General features: G+C 45.7%; 1 protein-coding gene across 6 annotated transcripts in view; it reads left to right on the plus strand.

Annotated features, from left to right (window-relative positions):
* The window catches only part of LOC118557111 (echinoderm microtubule-associated protein-like 6), a 60,701-nt gene that overhangs the window by 14,475 nt on the left and 19,077 nt on the right, over positions 1 to 27,149 (plus strand). For 3 of the 6 annotated variants that reach the window (XM_036126300.1, XM_036126303.1, XM_036126301.1), the window contains exons 2-26: positions 3,586 to 3,745; positions 5,618 to 5,716; positions 5,792 to 5,860; positions 6,626 to 6,811; positions 7,022 to 7,178; positions 8,428 to 8,501; positions 8,983 to 9,110; positions 10,009 to 10,146; positions 10,232 to 10,373; positions 10,632 to 10,746; positions 11,024 to 11,236; positions 11,335 to 11,502; positions 12,661 to 12,767; positions 14,021 to 14,139; positions 15,519 to 15,705; positions 15,965 to 16,070; positions 16,364 to 16,457; positions 18,652 to 18,752; positions 19,501 to 19,703; positions 20,047 to 20,158; positions 21,206 to 21,333; positions 22,888 to 23,029; positions 23,288 to 23,440; positions 26,473 to 26,604; positions 26,911 to 26,999. In XM_036126300.1, coding sequence (XP_035982193.1) covers positions 3,586 to 3,745; positions 5,618 to 5,716; positions 5,792 to 5,860; positions 6,626 to 6,811; positions 7,022 to 7,178; positions 8,428 to 8,501; positions 8,983 to 9,110; positions 10,009 to 10,146; positions 10,232 to 10,373; positions 10,632 to 10,746; positions 11,024 to 11,236; positions 11,335 to 11,502; positions 12,661 to 12,767; positions 14,021 to 14,139; positions 15,519 to 15,705; positions 15,965 to 16,070; positions 16,364 to 16,457; positions 18,652 to 18,752; positions 19,501 to 19,703; positions 20,047 to 20,158; positions 21,206 to 21,333; positions 22,888 to 23,029; positions 23,288 to 23,440; positions 26,473 to 26,604; positions 26,911 to 26,999 — 3,322 coding nt within the window. The remainder of the gene's footprint in view (positions 1 to 3,585; positions 3,746 to 5,617; positions 5,717 to 5,791; positions 5,861 to 6,625; positions 6,812 to 7,021; positions 7,179 to 8,427; positions 8,502 to 8,982; positions 9,111 to 10,008; positions 10,147 to 10,231; positions 10,374 to 10,631; positions 10,747 to 11,023; positions 11,237 to 11,334; positions 11,503 to 12,660; positions 12,768 to 14,020; positions 14,140 to 15,518; positions 15,706 to 15,964; positions 16,071 to 16,363; positions 16,458 to 18,651; positions 18,753 to 19,500; positions 19,704 to 20,046; positions 20,159 to 21,205; positions 21,334 to 22,887; positions 23,030 to 23,287; positions 23,441 to 26,472; positions 26,605 to 26,910; positions 27,000 to 27,149) is intronic. The other 3 variants (XM_036126302.1, XM_036126304.1, XM_036126305.1) reach the window with 1 other exon arrangement.

Here is a 27,149-nt window from a genome sequence, read left to right on the forward strand (position 1 = left end):
TTTCTGCTTGGTGTGACTGAAGCAGCTGCTGAGAGAGACAGCAGATTTAGCTGAAACATCTGGGTTGACTCTCCTGTTTTATTTCACCTGCATGCTGCGGATGGAGGGAAAATCTGGTTTTTATTCTTGTTCTGCATGAAAACACCTAAATTCACACAGGAGGAGTTCCTCTGAGCTAATTTCCTGAGTTCACAGCCTGCTATAAATAAACTCAGCGGCTCAGCTGCAGGTCGGCTGGTTTCTGATGGGAACCTGGAGGTTTAATAGCTCAGCGGGCAGGACAGAGGAGGTCAGTGGTAACCTGTAACAGCTCACCTGTAACAGCTCACCTGTAACAGCTCTTTATTTGTGATTTTATCTCTTCCACTCATTTTGTCATTCAGAATTTTTTTAGACCTGTTCCTGTAGTTTTGCTGTTTATCATTTTGGATCATTTCTGCCTTATAGTTTTCTAATTATAGAAAGAGTCTAAAGAGTCCTGACTCATTATAGTTTTCTAACGTATCCATGGTTTAGTCGTTGTTTAGTGGCTCTGACTCTGAGGTTCTCAGATGAATCTGGGCTCCAATAAACCATATTGAGGATAAATCAGCGAGTGTTCAGCTGATACGCCTCAGGTTGATGGATGCTGCTGATCTCTGTCCTCAGACACAGAAAGACATTTCTGACCTGACCCAAAACCTCACACCATCTCAGGAATATTTAGAAAGTGGAGGCTGGCAGCGATTGTGTTTAACCAGCATTCATTGAAGCTTTCCTCCCTCTCCAGCTTTCAGTCAGATCTCGTTTATCTCACACAACTTTGATCTGCAGAAAGCTGAGCTTTACTTTAAGACTATTTCACATTTCTCGCCAACCTGTTTACATAGAAACCAGGTTTTAATGAGGGAAAAACCTAACGAGATTTTAAGCTCCACTTTAAGTGTTGTACCTTTTTGCCGTACAAATATTTCCTAGTTTTGGATCCTAAAACCAAACTGATTTTGGAAAGTATGTGACAGGAAAGGAAATCAGACGTTAACGTGACTTGAGTCATCGATTTTCAACCTGCTGATGAATCTTCAGGATAGATAATCAGTTAGAAACGTTCCTGGGATTAAACAGATTCTCCTTCTTCCTCTAAAGAAACAGTCGGGTTCTTCGGTTTAGAACCGTGATCCAGTTCAGCTTCTCCAGAACCTGAAAATAAAACCATTTGCTGCCGTCCTTTATTAACCCATGTTAACCAGCTTTGAGTTTCTGTCGTGTTTCTGGCGTTTCAGTCAGACGGAAGGTGACGTCTGTCTAAAACAACAGAGGTCAGGGGTCAAAGGTCAGACAGGTCAGAGGTCACAGAGGTCAGAGGGTCGTCATGTGGAGTCTCACCTCTTGGTGGCGTCCATACATTCTTCCAGCTTCATGTTTGAAACTCACCTGCAGGTCCGGACTGGATGTGGGCCCTGGGGACCCAGATGGATTTGGTTCTCTGCCCACAGGTAGTTAGAAATGGATCAACTTCAAGGTTCTAGACCTGGTCCAATTAAAAAAATAGTTTGTCTGAAACATTCCCAATAAAAAAAATGGGCCAAACAGTACAGCAGCAAACCGGGCCTGAGGGACAGTGTAACACAATCACAGCGGGACCCCAAGGCATCAGAATCTAAAGCTGCTCATGCGTCTGACGTGGGTCGGTTTCTGGGTTCAGGGTTCTGGGTTCTGGGTTCGGTCAGTCGGGGCTACAACATCATGGCTCTGATAAAATCCAAACTGCTCACAGTGTTCTGGGCTTGAAGTTCTGTTAATCCTGTAAAACAGCATCTTTACAGAACCAACGTTTACCAAAACAAAAATACAAAACTATTACGGCCCTCAGAAAGTCGCCCCCCCCTCCCTTGTTCCCTCTGTGTTTATGGACCCGGCTCAGTTTAATCTGTCTTTAGGCTCTGTGAGCATAGGGAGCGTGCTGAACCGGACCCCCGGGTCGTTCTGGGTCCGGATCAGGTTTGGTCTCTGCAGCTCTGAGAGTAAAACCGTGTTTTATAACGAGGGGAACGTCTGCAGAGGGAGAGCCACTGAGGAAATTTTGTAATTTAGTTCATTAGTTCCCAAAATAAAAGCCCAGATGTGCTGCATGTGAGCCCAACAGAACCGACGCCTGTTTCTGGCTTTTAATGATGGAAACATAAATCAGAACAGAAGGAATCAGAACAAGATGGCGGCAGCAGGTATGATCCGCCGCAGCGTGTCGTGTTTGACCTTGACTTCACAGCTCTGGCGCCCTTGGTGATTTAGTTGTCATGACAACGTGCCAGCCTACTGATTGGCTGGAAGGGTAAGGCGAGAGTCGGCGAGCAGACGCGTGTTTGATCAATGAAGCTCTGAGGCCGACACACCTGTTCTGTTCTTAACAGACAGGGAACCAGTGAACGGGTCTGATTCATTAAGATTGTCTCAGCGGTGGTTCTGATGGGGGGGGGGGGGCAGATAAGGACACGAGGCATCAGGATTCATCAGGGTTTTAATCAGGAAGGAACCAAGATCATCTGTAGGCCGATGCCTGGAGTCCAGGTTGACTTTTCTATCTCTGCTGCAAAAACCAAAACCAAAACTACACGCTGAAAAAAAAAAACCAAATCAAATCAAAGAAAGAAGGAGCGAGTTCAGTAAACTTTACCTTCTACATTTCTAAATCATCTTAGAAACATCTCTGCAGGACAGAGGATGGGTCAGAACTGCAGCTGGACCCTCCTCGTCCTCATCTAGGCCTCAGGAACCAGCATCTCAGTGGAGAAGATGTGAACCTGGAAGCAGCAGCTCTAAAATCTCTGCATCAATGCTGCCATCAGAGAGGAGCAGATGATCCAAGTCCAGACAACCATCCAGCTGGATGCTCCTTTTCCACCAACCATCCCGAGAGCTGGTTCATGATGGTTCATGATGGTCCATCCCAGAAGCCTCTGAGTCCTCCTCTGAGGAGACCATCAGTCTTTTCTCAACGCAGTGAAGGCCATGAACTCTGGATTGTAGAGCTGGAGGAATGTTCTCCAGGAGAACCCTTCTTCCATGAGGTTCTACCAGCTGCTGATGGGTGATGTTTCTGGATGCTGGTACAGATGTCCAGCAGAAGCTGCTTCCTTGGATAGTTTCATGTTCTCCAACTCGCTTCCTTGGATAGTTTCATGTTCTCCTGCTCCGTATACAGATTCCTCCAATGTTTCTGGGAGGAATTTGGTTTTTAATGGTTTTTGTCAAATTAGAGATCCTCAGAACCGCTTTGGTCATCATAGACTCGGAGTTTTCTGCTTTGGACCGTATAACAATCACATTTACTCGCTTGAAATCTAAACTTCAGCTTTTAGAACGCCTTTATCAGATCCAGAGGGGTTAGGTTCAAAGACAATAATCCTGTTTTCATATCTTCCACTACAGCAAAGAAACATCTAAGGCTCACATTGAGCATTTCCATGACATTAAACCTAATTAACTTAATCTGACGTTTTTTATTTAAAACTGATATTTGAAAACATATTTTTGCGTAATCTGTTAAGAATCATGTGATAGTTGAAACCTTTTTGTCTTCTTTGTCTCTGCTCTCCTGGCCCTCAGCCTGGCGTTGCACCCAGAGCGCTCCCTGGTGGCCACTGGTCAGGTGGGGAAGGAGCCCTACGTGTGCGTCTGGGACTCCTTCACCGTGCAGACCGTCTCACTGCTGAGGGACGGACACACGCACGGCGTCGCCTGCCTGGCCTTCAGCGCCGACGGACAGGTGACACACACACACGTTGGTCTTTACGTCACTGTGTGGACCGTCCATTGACTTCCATTCATTTTCTATTGCTTTTTATGCCCTAACCCTTGATTTAAACCCAATTCACACCTTAACTCTAAACCTGAGCATTAGCCCAATTTGCACTTTAAGGACCCTTAAAAATGTCCTCCCAACGTTGGTCTACTGTCATGTTTTGGTCCTCACAACGATAGTTATACAAGTACGCACACACACACATTTTGTATTTTTTATCTTTAGAGGGACTTTGCATTGGCCTCCATTCATTTTACATTAACTTCTATGGTCTAACCCTAAACCCTAACCCAAAAGCAGCAGTGGGTCCTCACAATGTGGTATATGTTGGTATGTGTGTCTGTGTGTCACACACACACAGACACACACACACACGCTGCAGTTCAAGTTAATAATAAATCAGCCACAGATGCAACCTGCACCCTTTGATTTATTATTAACTGGATTTATTTCATTGATCCCAGCGTTGTTCTGGTTCGGTTCCTGCTGTTCGGGTCTGATCCAGAGGAAACCAGATGACGCAGCGCCGTGAAATGGTTCTGTTGGGTTGTTTTACTTCACAGGATCAGAAAAGGTTTTTCTTCCTTTATAAAAATGATGAAAGTCTGTCATGGAGCGAGTCGTCTGCCGACGTGTTGATCAGAACCTCAGGGAAGGAGATTCATCAACCCGACCCGGTTCTGCTCACACTCACAGATGTTTCCTTCCTGACGTAACGCAGGAGAATCAGAACTTTCTGCGTTTCCTTCACTGTTCTACATTTTTAGACGACGAAGCAAAGAAAAAAGGGATTTCAACCCAAAACCTCCAGCTGCAGAGAAGATCTGTAGTGATGTGATGAATCAGTGGCTGATCTGAGCAGCACCAGTAAAAGGTTCTGTTTAAAGGTTCATCAGCTCATGGCTTATGAGCAGCACCAGGAAGAACCCGACCAGAACTTTGTGTTTTGTTTCATCAGTGATGTGAGAAAGAAAAAACGGATAAAACCCGATTCACACCAGAACCGGTTCTTCACATGGGTGTAAAACAGAGGAGCAGCTACTGAAGGAACTCACTACAAGAAACAGAACCACCAACTGGACCCGGACAAGCTGAGGACAAAGAGACGGCTGGAGATTCTGAGAACCAGTCTGGTGTCCAGACCGGACCTCTAACCTCTGAAATATAAGGAACATACGTCTGATTTTAATTTAGAAAGTATGAAAACGGTCCTGTGGTCGGACCAATCAGAACCAGAGCGAAGAATCCAACAGAACCCAGTATGAAATGGTTACAGAAGGAACCAAACAGAACCCGCCAACTAAAGACAGAACAGGAAAGATCAAAAGGAGAGTAAACCAAAGCTGGCAGGAACCAGACACTAACAGAACCAGTCCAAAAAACCTCTGATCTGGACTTTTAGAGCTTTAATCCAACAGGATGCAGGTCGTAAAACAGGAACCGACCCATAAAAAGGTCCAATTTAAAGTTCTGTTGCTGCAAACGAACAAAAACTTGTTCTGCTTCATCCTCGTCAAGGTCAAAGGTCATTTCACTCCTCATCTTCATCATCATCATCAGTTATTTGTGATGTTTTCAGCATAGATCTGGTAGTGGGACAGTTTTCTCTGTAGTTAAGTGTTCAGGAAGCAGCTTTACCGTCTGAGAACAAACGTCTTTTAAGCTGAAAAGGTTCCTTCGTGACAGAATTATTCCACTTCCTCTGGTTCTGTTTTATTTCATTACTTAAAACTAAGATTATAAACCTCCTCTCCTGCTTGGGGACAAAGTTCTGGTCCTGAACCTGCGGACAGAACCTAACGCCGGTTGTTCTGACTAACTCGTGTGTGTCTGTAGAGGCTGTCGTCCGTTGGGTTGGATGCTAAGAACACCGTCTGCATCTGGGAATGGAAGAAGGGGAAGATCCTGGCCACAGCCAGCGGACACTCAGACAGGGTAGGAGGCCGCTCCTCTCTCTGGGGGAGGTCCAGACTCCGGTCCTACAGACTAACCGCCTCTCCTCCTCCGCAGATCTTTGACATCTGCTGGGACCCGTTCCAGCAGAACCGTCTGGTGAGCTGCGGAGTCAAACACATCAAGGTGAAACCTGCTGATTTCTGCTCATCTCATGCTTTTATTGTCTGTCCAACCTGCTGGTTCTGGTGAGTCGTTTGTGTCGGTTTGTAATTCAAACGGTGAAACATGAAGCAGTTCCTCTCCAGGAAACTGTCAGCTGCTCTGACCTCATCAGACAAACTCAGGAGTTTCATGTTAGAAATCAACACCGTCTCCATCTGAATCCCCTTAATTTCAGCTCCTAGCTCCTAGCTCCTTGGGACATCGTGAGGTTCCTAGGCTAAACTAGCAAAGGAAGGAAGCATTCAGGCTCCTTTTCCTACCTCCTTCCTCACTGGCTGCACCATTCAGAGAACTGCTGATGCACTTCTGCTTTGGCTAGAGTCCTGACTCTGTAAGGTTGTTCAGATGAAGCCACTGATCCATCAAAATGAGACGTACGGTGGCTCAGAAAGGCCAGAAATGTTACCTGAATCAGGAACACCTGTCCTCACTGGACTGGACAGTAAAACCTGCTGCTTTAAAGACACATGACTAAAGAATCAGTCTGTGAAGGAAGGAGGTGATGAAGAGGTGTTACTGACAGGAGCAACAAGACAGGAAGGATTAATAAAAGCTGCAATGTTTGAATTAGTTAATATCTCTGTTGATGGGATGATCTAAAACAATCTAAATAACATTATATGTATATTATATATATTACCCGTGCTCTCTCTAACGGTTCCTGAACTGATCCAGTTGCTGGATGTTAGGATCCTGATGATTCTGTTGCCTCTGCTGATTCTGCAGTTCTGGTCCCTCTGTGGGAACGCGCTCAGCCCAAAGAGAGGCATTTTTGGGAAGACGGGCGACCTGCAGACCATCCTGTGTGTGGCGTCGGCTAAAGATGACATCACGTACTCTGGAGCGCTCAACGGAGACATCTACGTCTGGAAAGGACTCAATCTGATGCGGACGGTTCAGTCCGCCCACGGGGTGAGTTAGTCCAAGCATCACCGGAGCAGATTTCTGACAGAAGAACTGAGTTTAGGTGTTATTTCCTGCAAACTGCAGATGTTTTCTGGCTCTGTGGGATGAATTTGTCCGTTAGCTCTGTGACTTGTTATTTCCTGCAAACTGCAGATGTTTTCTGTCTCTGTGGGATGTATTTGTCCGTTGGCTCTGTGACTTGTTGCGCTGCTGAAGGTGTCCGGTCCTCCTGTGCAGGCTGGGATCTTCAGCATGTATTCCTGCGAGGAGGGCTTCGCCACAGGAGGCCGAGACGGATGCGTCCGGCTGTGGGACGTCGACTTCAAACCCATCACCAAGATCGACCTGCGGGAGGCGGAGCAGGGATACAAAGGTACGCTCAGGAACCCAACTACACTACAGCTTTTAAAGAGTTTCCTTCTGGTTCCCCACATTATAATGCAGCCTCTACCGTGCTGTAACTTCAGGATGTTTCCATAGATTCCTCTGCGTCACGGCTGAACTGCATATGTTACGTTTTACAGTTAAAGTCCTTCAGGTCTGGGTTCAGTTAGTGTTCTGGTTTGTACCTGGACTAAACCAGCCGGAGACCTTTAAGGTTCTTAATGAGAAATGTGACATTTCTCTGTCCATGTCCTCCATCCCAACCTTTTCTCCAAGGCTTTGTGTCGCCGTCTCTCTGAAAGGTTTCCAGGACAAAGAGCCAAGCAGGAGAGAAGGTCATTTATACAGGAAGTCTTTGTCTGCGGATGCTGCTGATGTCTCTGCATCTTTTCTAAGAGTTAAGACGTCTGAAATGTCTCAGCATCACCTCCCGCGTTTGGACAGAGATCAATGATAATTCTGTCCTTTCAGTAATGAGCACAAACGTTTCTCTTCCTGTTGAAGTCCATGTTTGGATCCTTTCTTTCTGCAGCAGAGAAAGACGAGTGACTGCAGCAGAACCTCCGGGGGAATCTGTGAACATTTCTGGAAACTTAAACCAATAATAATAAAGTTTCTGTATTTTCCAGACCTGAAAATAATCTCATTTTAGATTAACCTGAGACAGCAGAGTGTTTCTCTTCTGAGAACAGGTTCATTTTTACATGGCGAAGACTTTTATTTTGCTTTTTTATTTAATTCCATCTTATTTTTTGTAGAAGAACAGACATACAGCATAGAAACATAGTTATATGTGGAAAATAAGATGCTAGATGTAAAAATCTATTTTTATGGTCTCTACAGAGTAACATTTTTAAGATGTCAAGAACCCAGGAAGAAATGACGTGTAGTGATCAGAGATGGTTTTATTTTTTGGGCACAAAATATTTCTCAGTTTTTACCGTTTGACAAAATATTGACAGAAACATCTAATTATAACAGTTTTAAGTAGCTTGTAAGAACCAGATACAGATACAGACATAATCAAACTGCAAATGAGAAAAGCTTTAACAAGGTGAAGAGGAGAAAACTGGGCTCATGGTGAATTAATGAGGTAAAGCTCTAAAATGTCCTGCAGACGGCTGATCTGTCTGTAGACCTGATAAAACTCAGTGGACCGCAGCAGCAGATGAAAGTTTTTTATTGACTGAGTCAAAGTTAATTTTTGTTTCCTCCTCTTCTTCCTCGTTGTCCTCCAGGTCTGTCCATACGAAGCGTCTGCTGGCGAGCCGACCGCATTCTGGCAGGAACTCAGGACAGCGAGATCTTTGAGGTGAGGAAGAAACAGAACCGGCTCCATGCAGAGCTGCTTCTGCAGAAATGTTCTAAGAAGTTTATTCTGGTTGATCAAAGCTGCTGCAGCTCAACGTCTCGCTACTGAACAAACCCCCGTCAGTAATTAAAGGTTTATATTTAGAGAATGTTGATGAGAACTCATTTAGATTTTCTAATTTTAGCTCTGACAATAATCTCTGTAAGCTTTAGAAATCTTCAGAGCCTAAAGCTGATTGAATCTGTTCAGAAACATCAAATGTTTTCCTGTTTTGCTTGAATAAAATTTAAACTCTGTTGGTACTAAATTTTTTTTCTAAAAAGTCACATGTCTGGTGGCACTGCTGCTAATAAAAGGTCCTTGGTTCTAATCCCAGCCTGGGGGCTTTTAATATAGTTTCCATAGTTTCATCACTCAGACTTTCTATGGCAGATGTGTCTACGCTGTATTTTCTCCCATATCTGAGTCGCTCTGTGTCCAGGTGATGGTGCGGGAGCGCGACAAGCCGCTGCTCATCATGCAGGGACACAGCGAGGGTGAACTCTGGGCCCTGGACGTCCATCCCAAAAAACCTCTGGCTGTAACCGGCAGCGACGACCGCTCCGTCAGGTCGGTCAGAGAAACATGCTTTCAGACTGGGAGCTACCTGCTAACACCACGACGGCACTGGGTGGCAGGCCACTGTGGCATCTCTGGGTTTAAATATAAAATAATAGAAAAAGAAAGATCCTTTATTGTGGCTCAGTGGGGAAATTCAGGTTAACCAGCAGCAAAGTGAAAAGCAGATAAAAGCGTGCAGGCACACCAAGGTGAAAGAGTATAAAACAATAAGAGATTTTACAGTAAGAGCAAATATACAGCATAAGGAAAATACTGTGCAGTTATCAAGATTAGCATTCTCTGACTCAAAGAAATGTGCAACTGGATAGAATGATTTAAAGATGTCCAACATGTATATTTATGCACAGAATAAATACCGACAGACTATTTACAAGAATATAAAATCAGCAGGGATGTAAACCACTTGTTTGCTGGGTTTAGTGATGGATATAAAGTCTAGTAGAACTGAAATAATTATTTTAGAGCCAAAGTGTGTTTTGAACAAACAGGAATTCACATTTAAAAACCTAAATTTAAAATTGAATTAAGACATAACGGGTCTCTGCCACAATTTGTGGTATTTTGAGTGCCTAGGTTTGCATTTCTGTTTGAGCTCCTACTATACCATTTTACCTTTTATGTTTTCTAATTTATTCAGTACCGTCATCGGTGTCTGTGACCTTGTTCTGTCTACCAGTACATAGAAATGTTGACAACATAAAGAGTTTTAAATGAGATGGAGTTTTACGTGTTCCAGTGCGGTTTAATCTTCAGCACCATGGACAGCTACTCCATCAGACGAGAAAGAACCGTTTTATCTGAAGACAGCTGGAATCCGTCCATGAAAACTCCTGTAGATTAACGACGTGAAGCTGTCTTTGGGTTCAAAGCTCTGTGTCGTTGGCAGGTTGTGGAGTCTGGCCGACCACGCCCTCATCGCCCGCTGCAACATGGAGGAGGCGGTCCGCAGTGTGGCGTTCAGCCTGGACGGATCCCAGCTGGCTCTGGGAATGAAGGACGGATCCTTCACCGTCCTGAGAGTCAGGTGACACACAGACACTGATGTCTGGGACTCAACCTGGGCCACGGTGGGGCTTCTGGGGCATTAACTGGGTGTACTTTCTCCTCAGAGACATGACGGAGGTTGTCCATATCAAGGACAGGAAGGAGGTGATCCATGAGATGAAGTTCTCTCCAGATGGAACGTATCTTGCTGTCGGCTCCAACGATGGACTGGTGGACATCTACGCTGTTGCCCAGAGATACAAGAAGGTTAGGAAGCAGCAGGAAGAGCTGACGCTGGAGAGGTTTACATGTTTCAAACACATTTACAACAAATGTCATTTCAGGCACATTCCCAAGACAAACACACACATTAAACATCCATACATTCCAGTTCAGTAGCAGTTCTAGAAGAAAATGCAGAAAAACTCCGTTTATTTTGTCAAATTGTAAAAGTTTTTCTACGTAAGGAAGCCCGGCAGGTTGCCAGGTTGGCTTTGCAGCAATCATCCCTCTGACTGGGTGCAGGTGGGAGAATGCAGTAAATCCAGCAGCTTCATCACACACCTGGACTGGTCTGTGGACGGGAAAATCCTGCAGAGCAACGACGGCGCAGGAGAACGCCTCTTCTACCGGATGCCCAGTGAGTCCCAACTACACTAAGGTTTACAGATCTTTAAAGGCTGTGTGCCATCCATCCTTCTCCTGACATCACTGCTACGTCAGCGTCCGACCAGACGAGGCCGTCTTCTCATCCTCATCTAGATTACAAACCGCAGCACTCACAGTTTGTTGTTCTGTGGTTTATACAGGGTGGTTACTGATGGAGACCTTGTTCTCCTGACTTCATCATAAACATAATAATGTCTGCTGTTATGGAGAGCTGCATCTGCAGAAATTACCCAATATTTCTCCTGCAGTGGGGAAACCAATCATCAACAAAGAGGAGGTGAAAGGTCAGCACTGGGCGTCCTGGAGCAGCGTGCTGGGGTCAGAGGTCAGCGGTATCTGGCCCAAATACTCCGACTCAACGGCGATCAACGCCGTGGACGCCAACCTGGCTGCTGCTGTGCTAGTCACCGGAGACGACCTTGGTCTGGTTAAACTCTACCGCTTTCCCTGCCTCAGGAAAGGTCTCAGCTCTCTTTCCTGCAGCTCCTCCTGGATTTATATATATATATATATATATATATTTTATTTTATTAAGTCTTGGTCTTTTTTTGCCTTCAAGGAGCCAAATTCAGGAAGTACATTGGTCACTCGGCCCATGTGACCAACGTGCGCTGGTCCAGTGACCAACAGTGTGTCCTCACCACAGGCGGAGCCGACCACGCCCTCTTCCAGTGGAGGTTCCTCCCTGAGGAGGTGATGAATGGAGGAGTGGAGGTCAACACACAAGGTAAGAAAGAGAGCTTTGATAGACCAGTTCCTTTAAAGTTAAAGGTGCGTGCTTTGGGTTCCTCTTTTGATCATTCTTCCCTCTCTTGAAGGATCCAGGAGCTTTTTCCATAAACTGGATAATAAACCAGAGGTAGCCTAGGGCAACCTGAAAGGACTGTTCAAACAACATAAGTTAATATATGTGTTTGTGGGGGAGAAGTAAAAGTTAGTAGCTGATCTGAGTCCTTTGCTGCCAAGAGTTTGGAAACATTTGAAACCAAGTAGAGTTTTAAACATTTTCAGAGTTTCCTGTTTTTTTGTGTGTCCCGTCTGGCAATGTAGCTTTAGGAGTTGTTGTCTGAAAACCAAAGAAGTTTTATTAGATTTTATGCTGGGAGTTTTCATCTTCAATGGACACTGTTGCAGAAAACCTGTATAAATTGGGCCAAAAGTGGCCCAATATAGAAATGAGTCTGACACCCCCGCTATAGAGTATGGGAGGGATGGTGGTGGTCTTCAGAAGTTTAATCAAACCATAACTGAGGTGACCCGTTTAAAGCATGTAGATCATAAAAATAAATGTTCCTGGGACACAACCTGGAGGGACTCCTTAAATGCTTGTAGGTCAAAAAAGCAGCAGATTGTTCATCTTTGGTAAAAATGAAACCAGCCAAGGTCTAAAATCTATATCTGTCAGGAAATTTTGAGTTTTCACAGACATTTTGTAGTTTAGGACAAAGATTTTATCTATAATGCAGCATTTTTCTATCAGCGCTGTCAGCCATATTTAATCTTTAGTCCATCCATGTAGCTCCAGATCACAGTAAAGCAGCGTTTCAGGGCATTCCATGAAATAAAGGTCTGACTCGGTCTGAAAACGATGAAGACATGCTAACATCATATCATGATTCTTCCTGTGTTTGCATCATATTCTGATTGGTTTAAGGGAATATTGCATATTAATTTCCAACCGTAGCTAAATGCAGTTAGCAGTCTGTGTTGGTGGTGAAGACCTCTGATGCATTAAAACATTTAAATTCACACAAAGGCCATCGACGCAGCTCAGCACAGAGGCAACCAGTGGAGTTAGCAAACCTCCTTCAGCTACGAGGAGAGGAAAAGTCTGGAGAAAATGACGGATTAAGCTGCTTTCTTTCTCTTTGCGTTTCATCCTCAGAGACTCACGGCGACTCCAACAGCGAGGAGTCCGACAGCGACGTCTCTGACGTCCCGGAGCTGGACTCTGACATCGAACAGGAGACGCAGATAAACTACGAGCGACAGGTAACAACAGGAAGCAGGTTTACTGGATGGAGTCTCCTGCTTTTATTCCCATCAGCCTGCAGGGCTCATTAAAACACGCCTTATCTGCACAAAGCAGCCGCTGCCTGCCCCCCCCCCCCCCATCCCTGCTGCAGCCAGAGCTGCATCAATGTGCTGAAGGTTGCTCTTTCTGTCGATGTTTGAGCAGAAACAGCCAGAAATAACGGGCGTTATGGACGTATTCCAGTTTTCTCCTGGTTCCTGTGCTTTACTGCACACAGGGAACTAAAAGTAGGTCAAATCTTCTTCAAATTAGAGTATTTGTCCTTGATTTGAGCAGTAAATTTAAATGATCTGCCATTTTTTCACTTAAAATAGGAACAACTCATCTCCATCATCTTATTTCAAGATGAGATCTAATTATCTTATTTTAGGTTAAAAATACTCATTCCATAGGTAAATTATTTTATCTACCTGCTCAAATCAAGGCCAAATACACTCATTTCAAGAAAATGTTACGTATTTTTGTTCCCTTTTTGCAGTCTTGTGTTTAATCCCGTTCTTTGTAAAATCTGTCATTTTATGCTTCCTTCATTTCACTTTGTTTGCCTCTTTTTAATAATTACATCATGCAAAGATTTATCTAAAAAAACAGGACAATTATGGTCCTGGAGTCCCCCAAAAACCCATTACCTGTAATTACCAGTTTATTTCTCATTTTATTCATGGTTTATATGAAAATAGAACAAAGAAATTGAAGGTTTCTGTTCTATTAGAAGGAAAAGATCTTCACATTTGAAGCTGATCCCTCTGCGTCGCTGCAGAGTGAGGAGAAAACCCGAGGAGGCGGCGCCGCGGTCACAGTTAAATGTTCTGTAACTCCCAGCGCTGACCCGGCACAGCGCTCCAGAAACGAAGCAGAGAGGAAAGGGAGCGCTGCCGGGTCCTCCAGGGAGGAGAGAGTCGCTCTGTGGCGGCTCCAGACCAGCCGGCTGCTGGGAGACGGAGATCTGCAGAGACCTTCAGCGTCTGATGGAGCAGGAACCAGAGGGCTGGATGTCAGCAGACATCTCCTTATTTAAATGGAAATAAATCTGAAAGCAATCAACAGAAATGGTCATTTTTAGATGGATTTCAGTGATTGTCTCTGTGAGCTCCTGGATTTAACCTGCCTGGTCTGGTTTTACTCATCAGATGACAGCAGCGCCCCCTGCTGGGCTAACTCCACCTGTTGATCAACAGCCGTTGGTGCTCTGTGGTTTGTGGTCCTGCAGGTTTACAAGGAGGACCTGCATCAGCTGCAGCAGCAGAGCAGAGAGAAGAAGCAGCAGGTCGGCTCTCTGAAGAGGCAGAGAGCTCCGGACCAGGGCCTCCGGCTGCAGTTCGTTCACGGGTAACTCGTCCCGTCCCTGAGCGTTCTGGGTCAATGTCATGACACACACACCCAGAACACATCATCACCACAACGAAACACGGTGGTGGCAGCATCATGCTGCGGGGAGCAGGTCAGAGTCCATGGGAAGACTGCAGGCTGAGGCTGGGGAGCAGGAGAACCAGCCTGAACATGCAGCCAGAGGTATTATGGGATGGTTTAGATCAGCACATGTTAATGTGTTAGAATGGCCTAGTCAAAGTTCTGGCCTAAAAACAACCTAGAATCAGTCATCAGACAGAAAACACAGATATTCACAGAACCGCCCAGGCTCTGTGGACCAGAAAACCCCTCCTGCACCGCCGTGCTGTACGGCTGGTCAGAGGTTGGTTCTGATCTGCTGGGTTTGGGTTCTACACACATGGTTCTGATCTGCTGGGTTTGGGTTCTACACACACGGTTCTGATCTGCTGGGTTTGGGTTCTCCACACGTGGTTCTGATCTGCTGGGTTGGGTTCTCCACACACGATTCTGATCTGCTGGGTTTGGGTTCTACACACATGGTTCTGATCTGCTGGGTTGGGTTCTCCACACACGGTTCTGATCTGCTGGGTTGGGTTCTCCACACATGGTGCTGATCTGCTGGGTTGGGTTCTCCACACACGGTTCTGATCTGCTGGGTTGGGTTCTCCACACATGGTTCTGATCTGCTGGGTTGGGTTCTACACACCTGGTTCTGATCTGCTGGGTTGGGTTCTCCACACCTGGTTCTGATCTGCTGGGTTGGGTTCTCCACACACGATTCTGATCTGCTGGGTTGGGTTCTCCACACCTGGTTCTGATCTGCTGGGTTGGGTTCTCCACACACGGTTCTGATCTGCTGGGTTGGGTTCTCCACACCTGGTTCTGATCTGCTGGGTTGGGTTCTCCACACGTGGTTCTGATCTGCTGGGTTGGGTTCTCCACACACGGTTCTGATCTGCTGGGTTGGGTTCTCCACACATGATTCTGATCTGCTGGGTTGGGTTCTCCACACACGGTTCTGATCTGCTGGGTTGGGTTCTCCACACCTGGTTCTGATCTGCTGGGTTGGGTTCTCCACACACGGTTCTGATCTGCTGGGTTGGGTTCTCCACACACGGTTCTGATCTGCTGGGTTGGGTTCTCCACACCTGGTTCTGATCTGCTGGGTTTGGGTTCTCCACACACGTGGTTCTGATCTGCTGGGTTGGGTTCTCCACACACGGTTCTGATCTGCTGGGTTGGGTTCTCCACACACGGTGCTGATCTGCTGGCTTTGGTTCTCCACACATGGTTCTGATCTGCTGGGTTGGGTTCTCCACACCTGGTTCTGTGGACCAGCGTCTCTACACGGACTCATGTGTGTCGTGTGTCTGCAGCTACCGAGGCTACGACTGCAGGAACAACCTGTTCTACGCCCAGAGCGGGGAGGTGGTGTTCCACGTAGCAGCGGTGGCCGTGGTCTACAACCGGCAGCTGCACAGCCAGCGGTTCTACCTGGGCCACGACGACGACATCCTGAGCCTGAGCGTCCATCCGCTGAAGGACTACGCCGCCACAGGACAGGTGGTCCACACAGACAGAGACGCGCCGCCGGCCGCTCTGAGCGTTCCAGCAGCGTTCTCGGTTCTAATCAGGGTTATTTCATAGTTTAGGTGATATTTCTCTGAAACTGTCCACGTCAGATAAAACCATCCGTGCTTCAGGTCTGGCATTTTATAAAGTCTTTCTGGAGAAGATGGCGGCGCGTCCCGTCAGCTCGCAGCATGAGCTCAGAGTTTCATCTGGAGGTCTGGTTCCACCACGGTTCTGGTTCCGTTTGCAGGTGGGCAGAGACCCGGCCGTCCACGTGTGGGACATCCAGACTCTGAAGTGTCTGTCCCTGCTCAGGGGTCACCACCAGAGGGGGGTGTGTGCGCTGGACTTCTCAGGTGAGTTTTTCAGGTTCTCCTCCTTTAACCTGAGAACTGATCAGAACTCTGGTTCTAAGATAAACGTTCTCCTGCAGCGTTATGAGCTGCGGTCCTGCTGTCACAGCCAGACGTCTCTTCCTCTGCTGTGACCCATGTCCGGTTCTGATCCAGTCGTCCTAAACGGCTCAATAAACTCTGATCGACCTGATGTGAAGCAGTGTCACTCGGTTACGTTCATGTTCTCACTGTAAAGTTCTCCAGACTGGAACCGCAGGCCGCCTGCTGACCCGCTGTCCTCTCTGTCCTCTCAGCTGATGGGAAGACTCTGGTTTCGGTCGGCGTGGACGACGGACACTCCATGGTGGTCTGGGACTGGAAGCGAGGAGAGAAACTGGCCACGACCCGGTACTGAGAACCCGACTGCTGCTGTCAGAGAACCCGTTAACGGTTAATCATGAGCCTTTGGTTCTGCTGCTGTCAGAGAACCCGTTAACGGTTAATCATGGGCCTGTGGTTCTGCTGCTGCTGTCAGAGAACCCGTTAACGGTTAAACATGGGCCTTTGGTTCTGCTGCTGTCAGAGAACCCGTTAACGGTTAAACATGGGCCTTTGGTTCTGCTGCTGCTGTCATAGAACCCGTTAACGGTTAAACATGGGCCTTTGGTTCTGCTGCTGTCAGAGAACCCGTTAACGGTTAATCATGGGCCTTTGGTTCTGCTGCTGCTGTCAGAGAACCCGTTAACGGTTAAACATGGGCCTTTGGTTCTGCTGCTGTCATAGAACCCGTTAACGGTTAAACATGGGCCTTTGGTTCTGCTGCTGTCAGAGAACCCGTTAACGGTTAAACATGAGTCTTTGGTTCTGCTGCTGTCAGAGAACCCGTTAACGGTTAATCATGGGCCTGTGGTTCTGCTGCTGTCAGAGAACCCGTTAACGGTTAATCATGGGCCTGTGGTTCTGCTGCTGCTGTCAGAGAACCCGTTAACGGTTAATCATGGGCCTGTGGTTCTGCTGCTGCTGTCAGAGAACCCGTTAACGGTTAAACATGGGCCTTTGGTTCTGCTGCTGTCAGAGAACCCGTTAACGGTTAATCATGGGCCTGTGGTTCTGCTGCTGCTGTCAGAGAACCCGTTAACGGTTAAACATGGGCCTTTGGTTCTGCTGCTGTCAGAGAACCCGTTAACGGTTAATCATGGGCCTTTGGTTCTGCTGCTGCTGTCAGAGAACCCGTTAACGGTTAAACATGGGCCTTTGGTTCTGCTGCTGTCATAGAACCCGTTAACGGTTAAACATGGGCCTTTGGTTCTGCTGCTGTCAGAGAACCCGTTAACGGTTAATCATGGGCCTTTGGTTCTGCTGCTGCTGTCAGAGAACCCGTTAACGGTTAATCATGGGCCTTTGGTTCTGCTGCTGCTGTCAGAGAACCCGTTAACGGTTAAACATGGGCCTTTGGTTCTGCTGCTGTCAGAGAACCCGTTAACGGTTAATCATGGGCCTTTGGTTCTGCTGCTGTCATAGAACCCGTTAACGGTTAAACATGGGCCTTTGGTTCTGCTGCTGTCAGAGAACCCGTTAACGGTTAATCATGGGCCTTTGGTTCTGCTGCTGCTGTCAGAGAACCCGTTAACGGTTAATCATGGGCCTTTGGTTCTGCTGCTGTCAGAGAACCCGTTAACGGTTAATCATGGGCCTTTGGTTCTGCTGCTGTCAGAGAACCCATTAACGGTTAAACATGGGCCTGTGGTTCTGCTGCTGCTGTCAGAGAACCCGTTAACGGTTAATCATGGGCCTCTGGTTCTGCTGCTGTCAGAGAACCCGTTAACGGTTAATCATGGGCCTTTGGTGCTGCTGCTGTCAGAGAACCCGTTAACGGTTAAACATGGGCCTTTGGTTCTGCTGCTGTCAGAGAACCCATTAACGGTTAAACATGGGCCTGTGGTTCTGCTGCTGCTGTCAGAGAACCCGTTAACGGTTAAACATGGGCCTTTGGTTCTGCTGCTGTCAGAGAACCCGTTAACGGTTAATCATGGGCCTTTGGTTCTGCTGCTGTCATAGAACCCGTTAACGGTTAAACATGGGCCTTTGGTTCTGCTGCTGTCAGAGAACCCGTTAACGGTTAATCATGGGCCTTTGGTTCTGCTGCTGTCAGAGAACCCGTTAACGGTTAATCATGGGCCTTTGGTTCTGCTGCTGTCAGAGAACCTTTAACTGTCTGTTCATAAAGGCTTAAAATCGTCCTGCTGATGTTAGAAATACCTCTAAAATAAACGGGAGGCAGAAATATTTACAGCATAAAGAGACTTTTTGTTCTTTAAACACGTTTATTTTTGGAAACGTTCCGCTGAAAGGACTATTTATAAATGTGGACTTTTATTGTTAGAGCCAGGCTCGTTTATTTTAGGCAGCATTTAGCTTCTGATCAGACGTTTATCTGCTGTTCTTCCTGTTTGTGTCTCTGGAATCAAAGAGCAGCTTTATCGGCTCTGCAGTCTGACCCAACCCGCCTGGTTCTGTTCTGCCTCAGAACAATAACAGAACCTCTGATTTAAAGAAATAAAAAGACGAGTGAGACGTCCTGACGCGTCCTGTCCTCTTTCAGGGGACACAAGGAGAAGATCTTTGTGGTGAGGACTAACCCCATGGTGATGGACAGGCTGGTGACCGTGGGAATCAAACACATCAGGTTCTGGCAACATGCAGGTAACGGTCCACCGGTACCACTCAATATATTCATAATTAACTGTATTTATATATAAACTGTGTCTCTGTGGAGGTTTCCTAGTTTCAGTTCTGGTTTTATAAATCTGTCTCTGCTGTTTGTCTTGAATTAAAACCTGAACTGGAGCTTTAAACACATCCCAGATCGTTTTCTAAATGTTCATCATTGTTGTTCTGTTATAAAGCTTTTAACCTTTCTGAAATTTAAATTACTAGAACCAACTGCCAAATATGATCCTTTATTAACCTTGAATAATGAATTAAACTAAAACTGTAAACGTTCTTGTCAGAGAGAGGATCCTCCAAGCAGCAGAAGGTCTCTGGATCAGTTCAGGCTTTCCAAGCAGAATCAGATGATCTGACGTCTTTAAATCATCAGATTTTAATTTTAGAGCATAAATCTCCACAGTGTTTCTGATCCATGGACTCTTTTACCTGATTTCTGCAGCCTGTCAGTGAATAAAACCTCCTTGGTCAGTCTGAACGTGTTCTGCTGCAGGTAGAACCTGCTCTCTCTCTCTCTCTGTCTAACATTGATGTGATGCACGGCGGGGGGGGGGGGGGGGGGGGGGGGAGGCAGACACAGCCTCTGCAGACGGTCAGCTGCTGAATGAAGGCTCAGCTGCTCTGATTAAAGCTGGACGAGCCGCTCTGGGCTGTTAGTGAGGCCTGCTCAGCGTTCACGGTCTTTATGAGGACTATAAGGTGCTCTTGCTCTTCTGTCCTCCAGGGGGCGGTCTGACCTTCAGGCGTGGTGCGTTCAGGAGCGTCGGCCGTCCGGAGACCATGATGTCGGTGTGTTACGGCCGCAGTGAGGCGCTGGTGTTCTCTGGAGCCGCCACCGGAGACGTCTACATCTGGAAGGAGCCGGTGCTGCTGAAGACGGTGAAGGCTCACGACGGGCCGGTGTTCTCCATGTTCTCCCTGGACAAGGTGAGGAGAACCAGGCTGGTCACGCCTCCATGAGCCCTGCAGGAGCTGAGCACTCATGGCTTCAATCATTTAACACTGAATCATCACTGTTTTAACAGTTAATTTACAGTTTTTCTAAGAAATCAGTTCAACTGAGTTTATCTATAAATCTGTTCAGTGAAGCTCCTACAGACTCAGGTTCTTCATGCATTTGGAGATTTTCTTAAACCACTAAAATCAAATGGATGTGAGCGTCTCACAGGGAGAGTAGCGTTTATAAAATCCTGACTTATCCGCCTGCAGTGCTGCTGTCCACACGTCTGCAGATAAAGTCTGCTGGTCTCAGTCTGAACTCTGATTTCAGGGTTTTGTGACGGGTGGGAAAGACGGAGTGGTGGAGCTGTGGGACGACATGTTTGAGCGCTGCCTGAAGACCTACGCCATCAAGAGGACAGCCCTGTCCCCAGGGTCCAAAGGTGATGGACGGATGGATGAGAGGACGGATGGATGGATGAGAGGATGGATGGATGGATGGATGGATGAGAGGATGGATGGAGAGATGGATGGATGAGTGGATGGATGAGTGGATGGATGAGAGGATGGATGATGGATGGATGGATGAGTGGATGGATGAGTGGATGGATGAGTGGATGGATGGATGGATGGATGGAACTGAGCAGCTCTGATGAATCTTGTTGTTAAATCTTAACATTTATCATCCATACAAATAAAAATAGATTTTTTTTACATCACTGATTTCAATCTGAGCTGCAGAAAAGCAGAATTTTGTGATTTTAGTGAAAAGTGTGTTTCTAAAGTCCTGAAGTGAGAAGTAGGATTAAATAGAAAATCCGTATTTAACTTAAATGTTTGCTTCATGTTTTACTTCATTCTGCTTTCTACTAAAGATCTTTGGGTCATAATTTTTACTTTTTACTGCACAGAAAATCTTTAGTTTGGTTAGTGGAGGATTTCTCTGGCAGCAGGAAGACACTGCCCCCATGTGGACAGATGGGGACATGTCTCTCTGTGTGAGCACAACCTGCCTGGGTTTCTGAATATAGATCCACAACAGTTAGATCTGCTGATAATGGCTGCTGAAAATAAAACGATGTTTCCAGGATGATAAAATGTTCTGGTCCAGTGAAGGAGGCTGTAGAACCGTTCCCTGGTTCTCCAGCCTCCTCTCAAACATCCAGAAACCAGCGTTTGGTCTCCTAACAGCATCTGTCTGTCTGTGTGTCTGTCTGCCTGTCTGTCTGCCTGTGTGTCTGTCTGTCTGCCTGTGTGTCTGTCTGTGTGTGTGTGTGTGTGTCTGTCTGTCTGTCTGTCTGCCTGTCTGTCTGTCTGTGTGTCTGCCTGTGTGTCTGTCTGTGTGTGTGTGTGTCTGTCTGTCTGTCTGTCTGTCTGTCTGTCTGTCTGTCTGTCTGCCTGTCTGTCTGTCTGTCTGCCTGTCTGTCTGTCTGTGTGTCTGCCTGTCTGTGTGTCTGTCTGCCTGTCTGTCTGTGTGTCTGTGTGGACAGGCCTTCTGCTGGAGGACAACCCGTCCATCAGAGCCATCAGTCTGGGTCACGGTCACATCCTGGTGGGCACCAAAAACGGAGAGGTTCTGGAGATCGACAAGACCGGGCCCATGACCCTGCTGGTGCAGGTGGGAGTACTGGGGGGGGGCTCATGATGTTTGACTCTCTGCTGGTGCAGGTGGGAGTACTGGGGAATGAATGAATTGTTTTTAGGAATACACAACTCCATAGGAATATTTCACCATGACCTCTGGAGATGGACACTGGGCCGCTGCGACCCAGGAAGGATTTAAACCGTCACTGGATGTTAGAAATCTGTCTGATGAACATCTAGATGAAAATCAGCGTGTCTGCAGGGAAATAAACTCACCTGATACTGAAACTGGTCCGTATTCCTGAGGACCAACACGGCTTTTACCGCTGCTGGAGCTAAAATCAAGAATCAAGTCTTTATTGTCGTTATCATTATAGCTCAGAGTTCACATAAAACACAAAACAAGACCTGAGAAGCTAAAACGTGCAGATTCTTCAGCTTCTGATAGATTTAAATGTTCAAGTCAGAAAAGATGGTCCCTTTACAGGAGGAAGTAAATGACAGGTTTGGAAACTAGAAGGACATTAATAATTAAATGTTTGAGGTTCCTGCTGTGAGACTTCATGTGTCCTTTAGCCTTTAATGTTACAGTGAAACCCAAACTATGTGAGGAACCAGGAAACTGGGTCCACCGTGACAGGAAGTGACTGAGTCTGTCTGCTCCTCCCCTCTAATGCCATGAATTCAATTCAATTTTATTTATATAGCACCAATTCATGAAACATGTCATCTCAAGCCACTTTACAAAGTCAAAATAAATCCGATTATACAGATTGGTCAAAAATTTCCTATATAAGGAAACCAGTTGATTGCATCAAAGTCCAGAGCCACAGTGGACAGTCGTCTGCATTGTTGATGGCTTTGCAGCAATCCCTCATACTGAGCATGCATGAAGCGACAGTAGAGAGGAAAACTCCCCTTTAACAGGGAGGAGAACCTCCAGCAGAACCAGAACCAGGCTCAGTGTGAACGCTCATCTGCCTCCACCCACTGGGGCTTAGAGAAGACAGAGCAGAGACACAGGAAGCACAGAAGCTCACATTGACCCAGGAGTACTTTCTATGTTAGAGAAGACAGAGTAGAGACACAGAAAGCTCAGAAGCTCACATTGACCCAGGAGTACTTTCTATGTTAGAGAAGACAGAGCAGAGACACAGAAAGCACAGAAGCTCACATTGACCCAGGAGTACTTTCTATGTTAGAGAAGACAGAGTAGAGACACAGAAAGCTCAGAAGCTCACATTGACCCAGGAGTACTTTCTATGTTAGAGAAGACAGAGCAGAGACACAGAAAGCACAGAAGCTCACATTGACCCAGGAGTACTTTCTATGTTAGACAAGACAGAGCAGAGACACAGAAAGCACAGAAGCTCACATTGACCCAGGAGTACTTTCTATGTTAGAGAAGACAGAGCAGAGACACAGAAAGCACAGAAGCTCACATTGACCCAGGAGTACTTTCTATGTTAGATGGTAATAGTGGATGATCTGCCTCCCCATCATGAATGTTGTTGCTGTGATAAATTAGGTGATTAATTAGAGTTTTGTTGGTGAACCGTGCTTCAGATGAATGCTTTCTGGTGTTCAGGGCCACATGGAGGGAGAGGTCTGGGGTCTGGCTGCTCACCCCCTCCTTCCTGTCTGCGTCACCGTCAGCGATGATAAAACCCTTCGCCTGTGGGAGACGTCAGCCAATCACCGCATGGTGGCCGTCCGCAAGCTGAAGAGAGGTCCGAACAGTAACCACGCCCCTTTCTACTTTTATTACATCATGTTAAACACAGAAAGGTTCTCCTCTGGTCCACAGATTCTTCCCGTCCTTCAGCTCCAGTGTTGCTTCTGTTGGCTTTAGCTCGTTTTAGTGGACTCAGCCGAGTCAGAACCTCACTGAGCCACATCCAGATCATTTATAGTTAGGAAGCTGATGAACCAGTGTGTCTGGATCAGAACCTAGAACCTGGTCCAACCTGCTCTCTGACGTCTTCCAGGCGGCCGCTGCTGTTCCTTCTCCCCTGATGGCAAAGCGCTGGCGGTGGGACTGAGCGACGGCGGCGTCCTGGTGGTCAACGCTGACACGCTGGAGGATCTGCTGAGCTTCCACCATCGCAGAGACGCTATTTCTGACATCCGCTTCAGCCCAGGTACGAGTCCAGCGCTCCTAAATAACTTCTGTAGAAGGAAATGGTTCTGAAAACAGAAACTAGACACTTTTAATCTAAAGAACCCAGAGAAATGGTTTTAATCAGCACTGAGGCTCTAAACAGGTTTGACACTGGAACAAGGCATGAGGAGGAGAGCCCAGAATAGAGGTTATATCAGTAGAAACTGGTCAGTACTGGGTCATTATCTGCCAAAGTTTATCAATGTGTAGTATTGCCCAGAGACTTTCCTTTATCAGTCCCTTTTGTCCATATCTGTGTATGTCACATCTCTGATGTCCACAGTGCTTTAGCCAGTCACAGCTTTCAGCAGCTCCACCATCAGTAAAGGTGTTGGAGCTGTGAGTTAATATCAAACAGCTGTCAGCAGTCATACCTCCTAAATAATCCCATCAGTTTTATTGCATTTGTTCACATCCTTCCATCCCTGAGTGTCAAGCTGTGACAGATTTTCCAAACAGCCGTTCCCACTTTGTTACGTTCCTACTTTGTGACGTTCCCTCTTTGTGATGTTCCCTCTTTGTGACGTTACCACTTTCTGACGTTCCCACTTTGTGGCGTTCCGTTCCCACTTTGTGACGTTCCTGTTCCTCCTCTCAAAGCTTCAGGAGGACTTTCAGCGATTATCTAGTTATCAGAAGGTCAGATTGAAGATCTCTGCTGTTCGGCTTCAGTTAAGATAAGATAAGATAAGATAGTCTTTAGTGATCTCACAATGGAGAAATTCACTCGTCACATCGGCTCATACAAGAAGATGCAGAGTAGGGAAGGTGCATTCAGTTATTTACAGTGAATCTTCATATATACAATGGATCAAAAAGAATACCAAAAAAATACAAAAAAGGAAATAGGAATGGGCATATGATGTCTTATTTACATTCTTAGTGGTTTATATATTAGGGCTGGGCAAGTTAACGTGTTAATTTCGCGTTAATTCATTAGACTATTAACGGCGATATTTATTTTATTGCGCATTAACGCATGTTGCTCACATGCTTTAAGTCAGTGTCAGTCAGCACGCGCGCTGACTGCAGCGCCCTGTGTCACGGCAGCACTCCCCCGCTCCCCCTCCCCTCTCGTACATGGCTCAGTGGCGCCAGCCAATCAGCACGCAGGCTCAGCCTGGCCCGCCCACTCAGCTCTCACACAAACTTAACACACAAACAGCTGAGAGAGACCGCAGCAGCGAAAAAACATGAACAGGGGAAGTAGCACCGTTTGGGTTTATTTTAATACCGTAAATGAAATCAAGCTGTATGTTTTGTAAAAAGCCGGTTCATTTCAGTGGAAACACAACAAATTTATCTAAGCACGTGAAAAAACATGAAAACGTCGAGCCCCAGAAACGGAGAGAGGAGACGAAACTTCTCTCATTGCCCCGACAGACCCACAGACGTCTCTGACTGAGGCGTTCAGTCCTCCATGGAACATCCAGGTAGAACAGAGTGGTCATCTTCAGCAGCAGTTCATGTTAACTTTCAAAGTAGATATTATCTATCATATGTTACTGGAGCCCACACAGAAAATGTAATTAAGACCTTGAAAGAACCCAGTACATATATAAAAAGTGTTATTTAAAATAAGATAACATTAGCTAATCCTTTTTTTATCCCACGACGGGGAAATTTATAGGATTAAAGCAACAGGCAGGTGCACACAATACAGACAAAATTACATAAGGATTGAAATATATAAGAGGTGGATTAGCGAAAAAACACTGGACATAACATTATTGTTATTATTATTATTATTATGATTTAATTGTAATAATAAAATAAAAACCACAAAACCCAAAAGGTCAACAGTTTCATGATTCATCAAGCTTAGGGACTGGCTAATATACAGCAGGTCAAAAAAGGCCATATTTTGGCTGCAGTGCTTGCTGTTCTCTTATGAAGAAAAGATCAACTAGTGCACTAAATTCAATAGATGGGTTGAAAATATCCAGTATAAAATAAAATAAGTGCTACAAATGTTACAACACTTTTGTTCATATGGCAGCAGAACATTAAAATAAAAGTGCTCTTTACACTACTTTCGAATTCATTCTTGGAGTTTGCGCATACAATGCGATTAATCATGATTAATCGGGCAAATTATGCGATTAATCACGATTTAAAATTTTAATCGTTGCCCAGCCCTATTATATATATATATATATATATATATATATATATATAGATATATATATAGATATATAGATATATATATATTCTTAAATAGATATATAGATAGATATATATATATATATATATATATATATATATATATATATATATATATATATATATATATATATATATATATATATATATATATATATATATATATATATGCGCCTAGACCAGTTACTCCCTGAAATTGTTCTGCTGAGAAAAGTCTGCCCGTCTGTTCTATGTTCCTATGAGGAAAAACACAATGCTCTTGGTTGATGCTACTTTCTACCCAATCCTGATTGCCTCACTGTTAGTTAAGCCATCTGCTTATTGGAGGATTTTCCAGAATAATCTGTAAACTTTCTTAAAAACTATCCTTTTCTTTACATTTCTTCCATATGGAAATATTTTTGAGGGGTTTTGGCATTAAATTAATCTTTGTTTCTATAGCGCCGATTCAGAACACGCGTCACCTCAAGGCTCTTTACAAAGTCAAATTCAATCAAATCCTCCAGACAGATTGGGCATCAAAGCTAGATTTGTTAAAACTATTGAATACAAACTTATGTTTTCAAAAAGAAGACCAGAAATATCCACAGAACATAACCAGTCCAAACTGCAGTGACCGCGTGTTTGGTACCAGGTCCACACAGTGCTTATTTACACCAATACAAGAAAAAAAAAATTTATACGATTTTTTGTTTTGTCACATTAAAAGGAAAACTAAAGACAATTTAACGAGCTGCAGTTTGAAACATTTCCATAAGCAGAGGATTGATCAGACATCAGATGATTGTTTGGACCTCTGGACGCCATCTTGTTACTGGTGTCCACTAATCTTCCTGTTTCCGCTCTCAGATCCTGGTAAATACCTGGCCGTGGCGTCACATGACAGCTTTGTGGACATCTACAACGTGTTGAGCACCAAGAGAGTGGGGATCTGCAAAGGAGCCTCCAGCTACATCACACACATCGACTGGGACACCCGAGGTAAGGCAGCGCTCTGCTGAAGGAGGAACGTTGCTCAGATCCAGAACCACTGCAGGAACCAGTGAGAACCTTTAGGCCTTAGGCTGCGTCTCCTGTCAGATGCACCAAGCAGATCTTATTTAAGTTTGAACTGATTCGTTTTGACTCAGAATCACCTGCAGGGTTGTGTTTCTGAACTACCGGTCAGTTTCTGTAAAAACAATAAAATCCAACCAATCAAGAACCAGCTGTGCAGCTGTGACCTGCTCCCACGGTTTGGCTTAAAGTTGCTGATGTTTCACAGCAACCTTTGTCCACATGTTGCAGGCAAACTGCTGCAGGTCAACACCGGAGCCAAGGAGCAGCTTTTCTTTGAAGCCCCCAGAGGAAGACGACAAAGCATCCAGAACTCTGAGGTCTGTGTCTCAGGGAGCCGGCTGGACCGCTTCAGCAGGAATGTGGGGTCATGTGGGGTCATCTGGGGTAATTTGCTGTAGTCAGCGTGTAACCAGCAGGGTAGACGGATACAATCATGTCTCAACTTCCTGTTCTCAGTGGGGTCCAGT

This window comes from Fundulus heteroclitus, chromosome 22, assembly GCF_011125445.2.
Source record: "Fundulus heteroclitus isolate FHET01 chromosome 22, MU-UCD_Fhet_4.1, whole genome shotgun sequence".
In the NCBI taxonomy this organism is placed as follows: Eukaryota; Metazoa; Chordata; class Actinopteri; order Cyprinodontiformes; family Fundulidae; genus Fundulus; species Fundulus heteroclitus.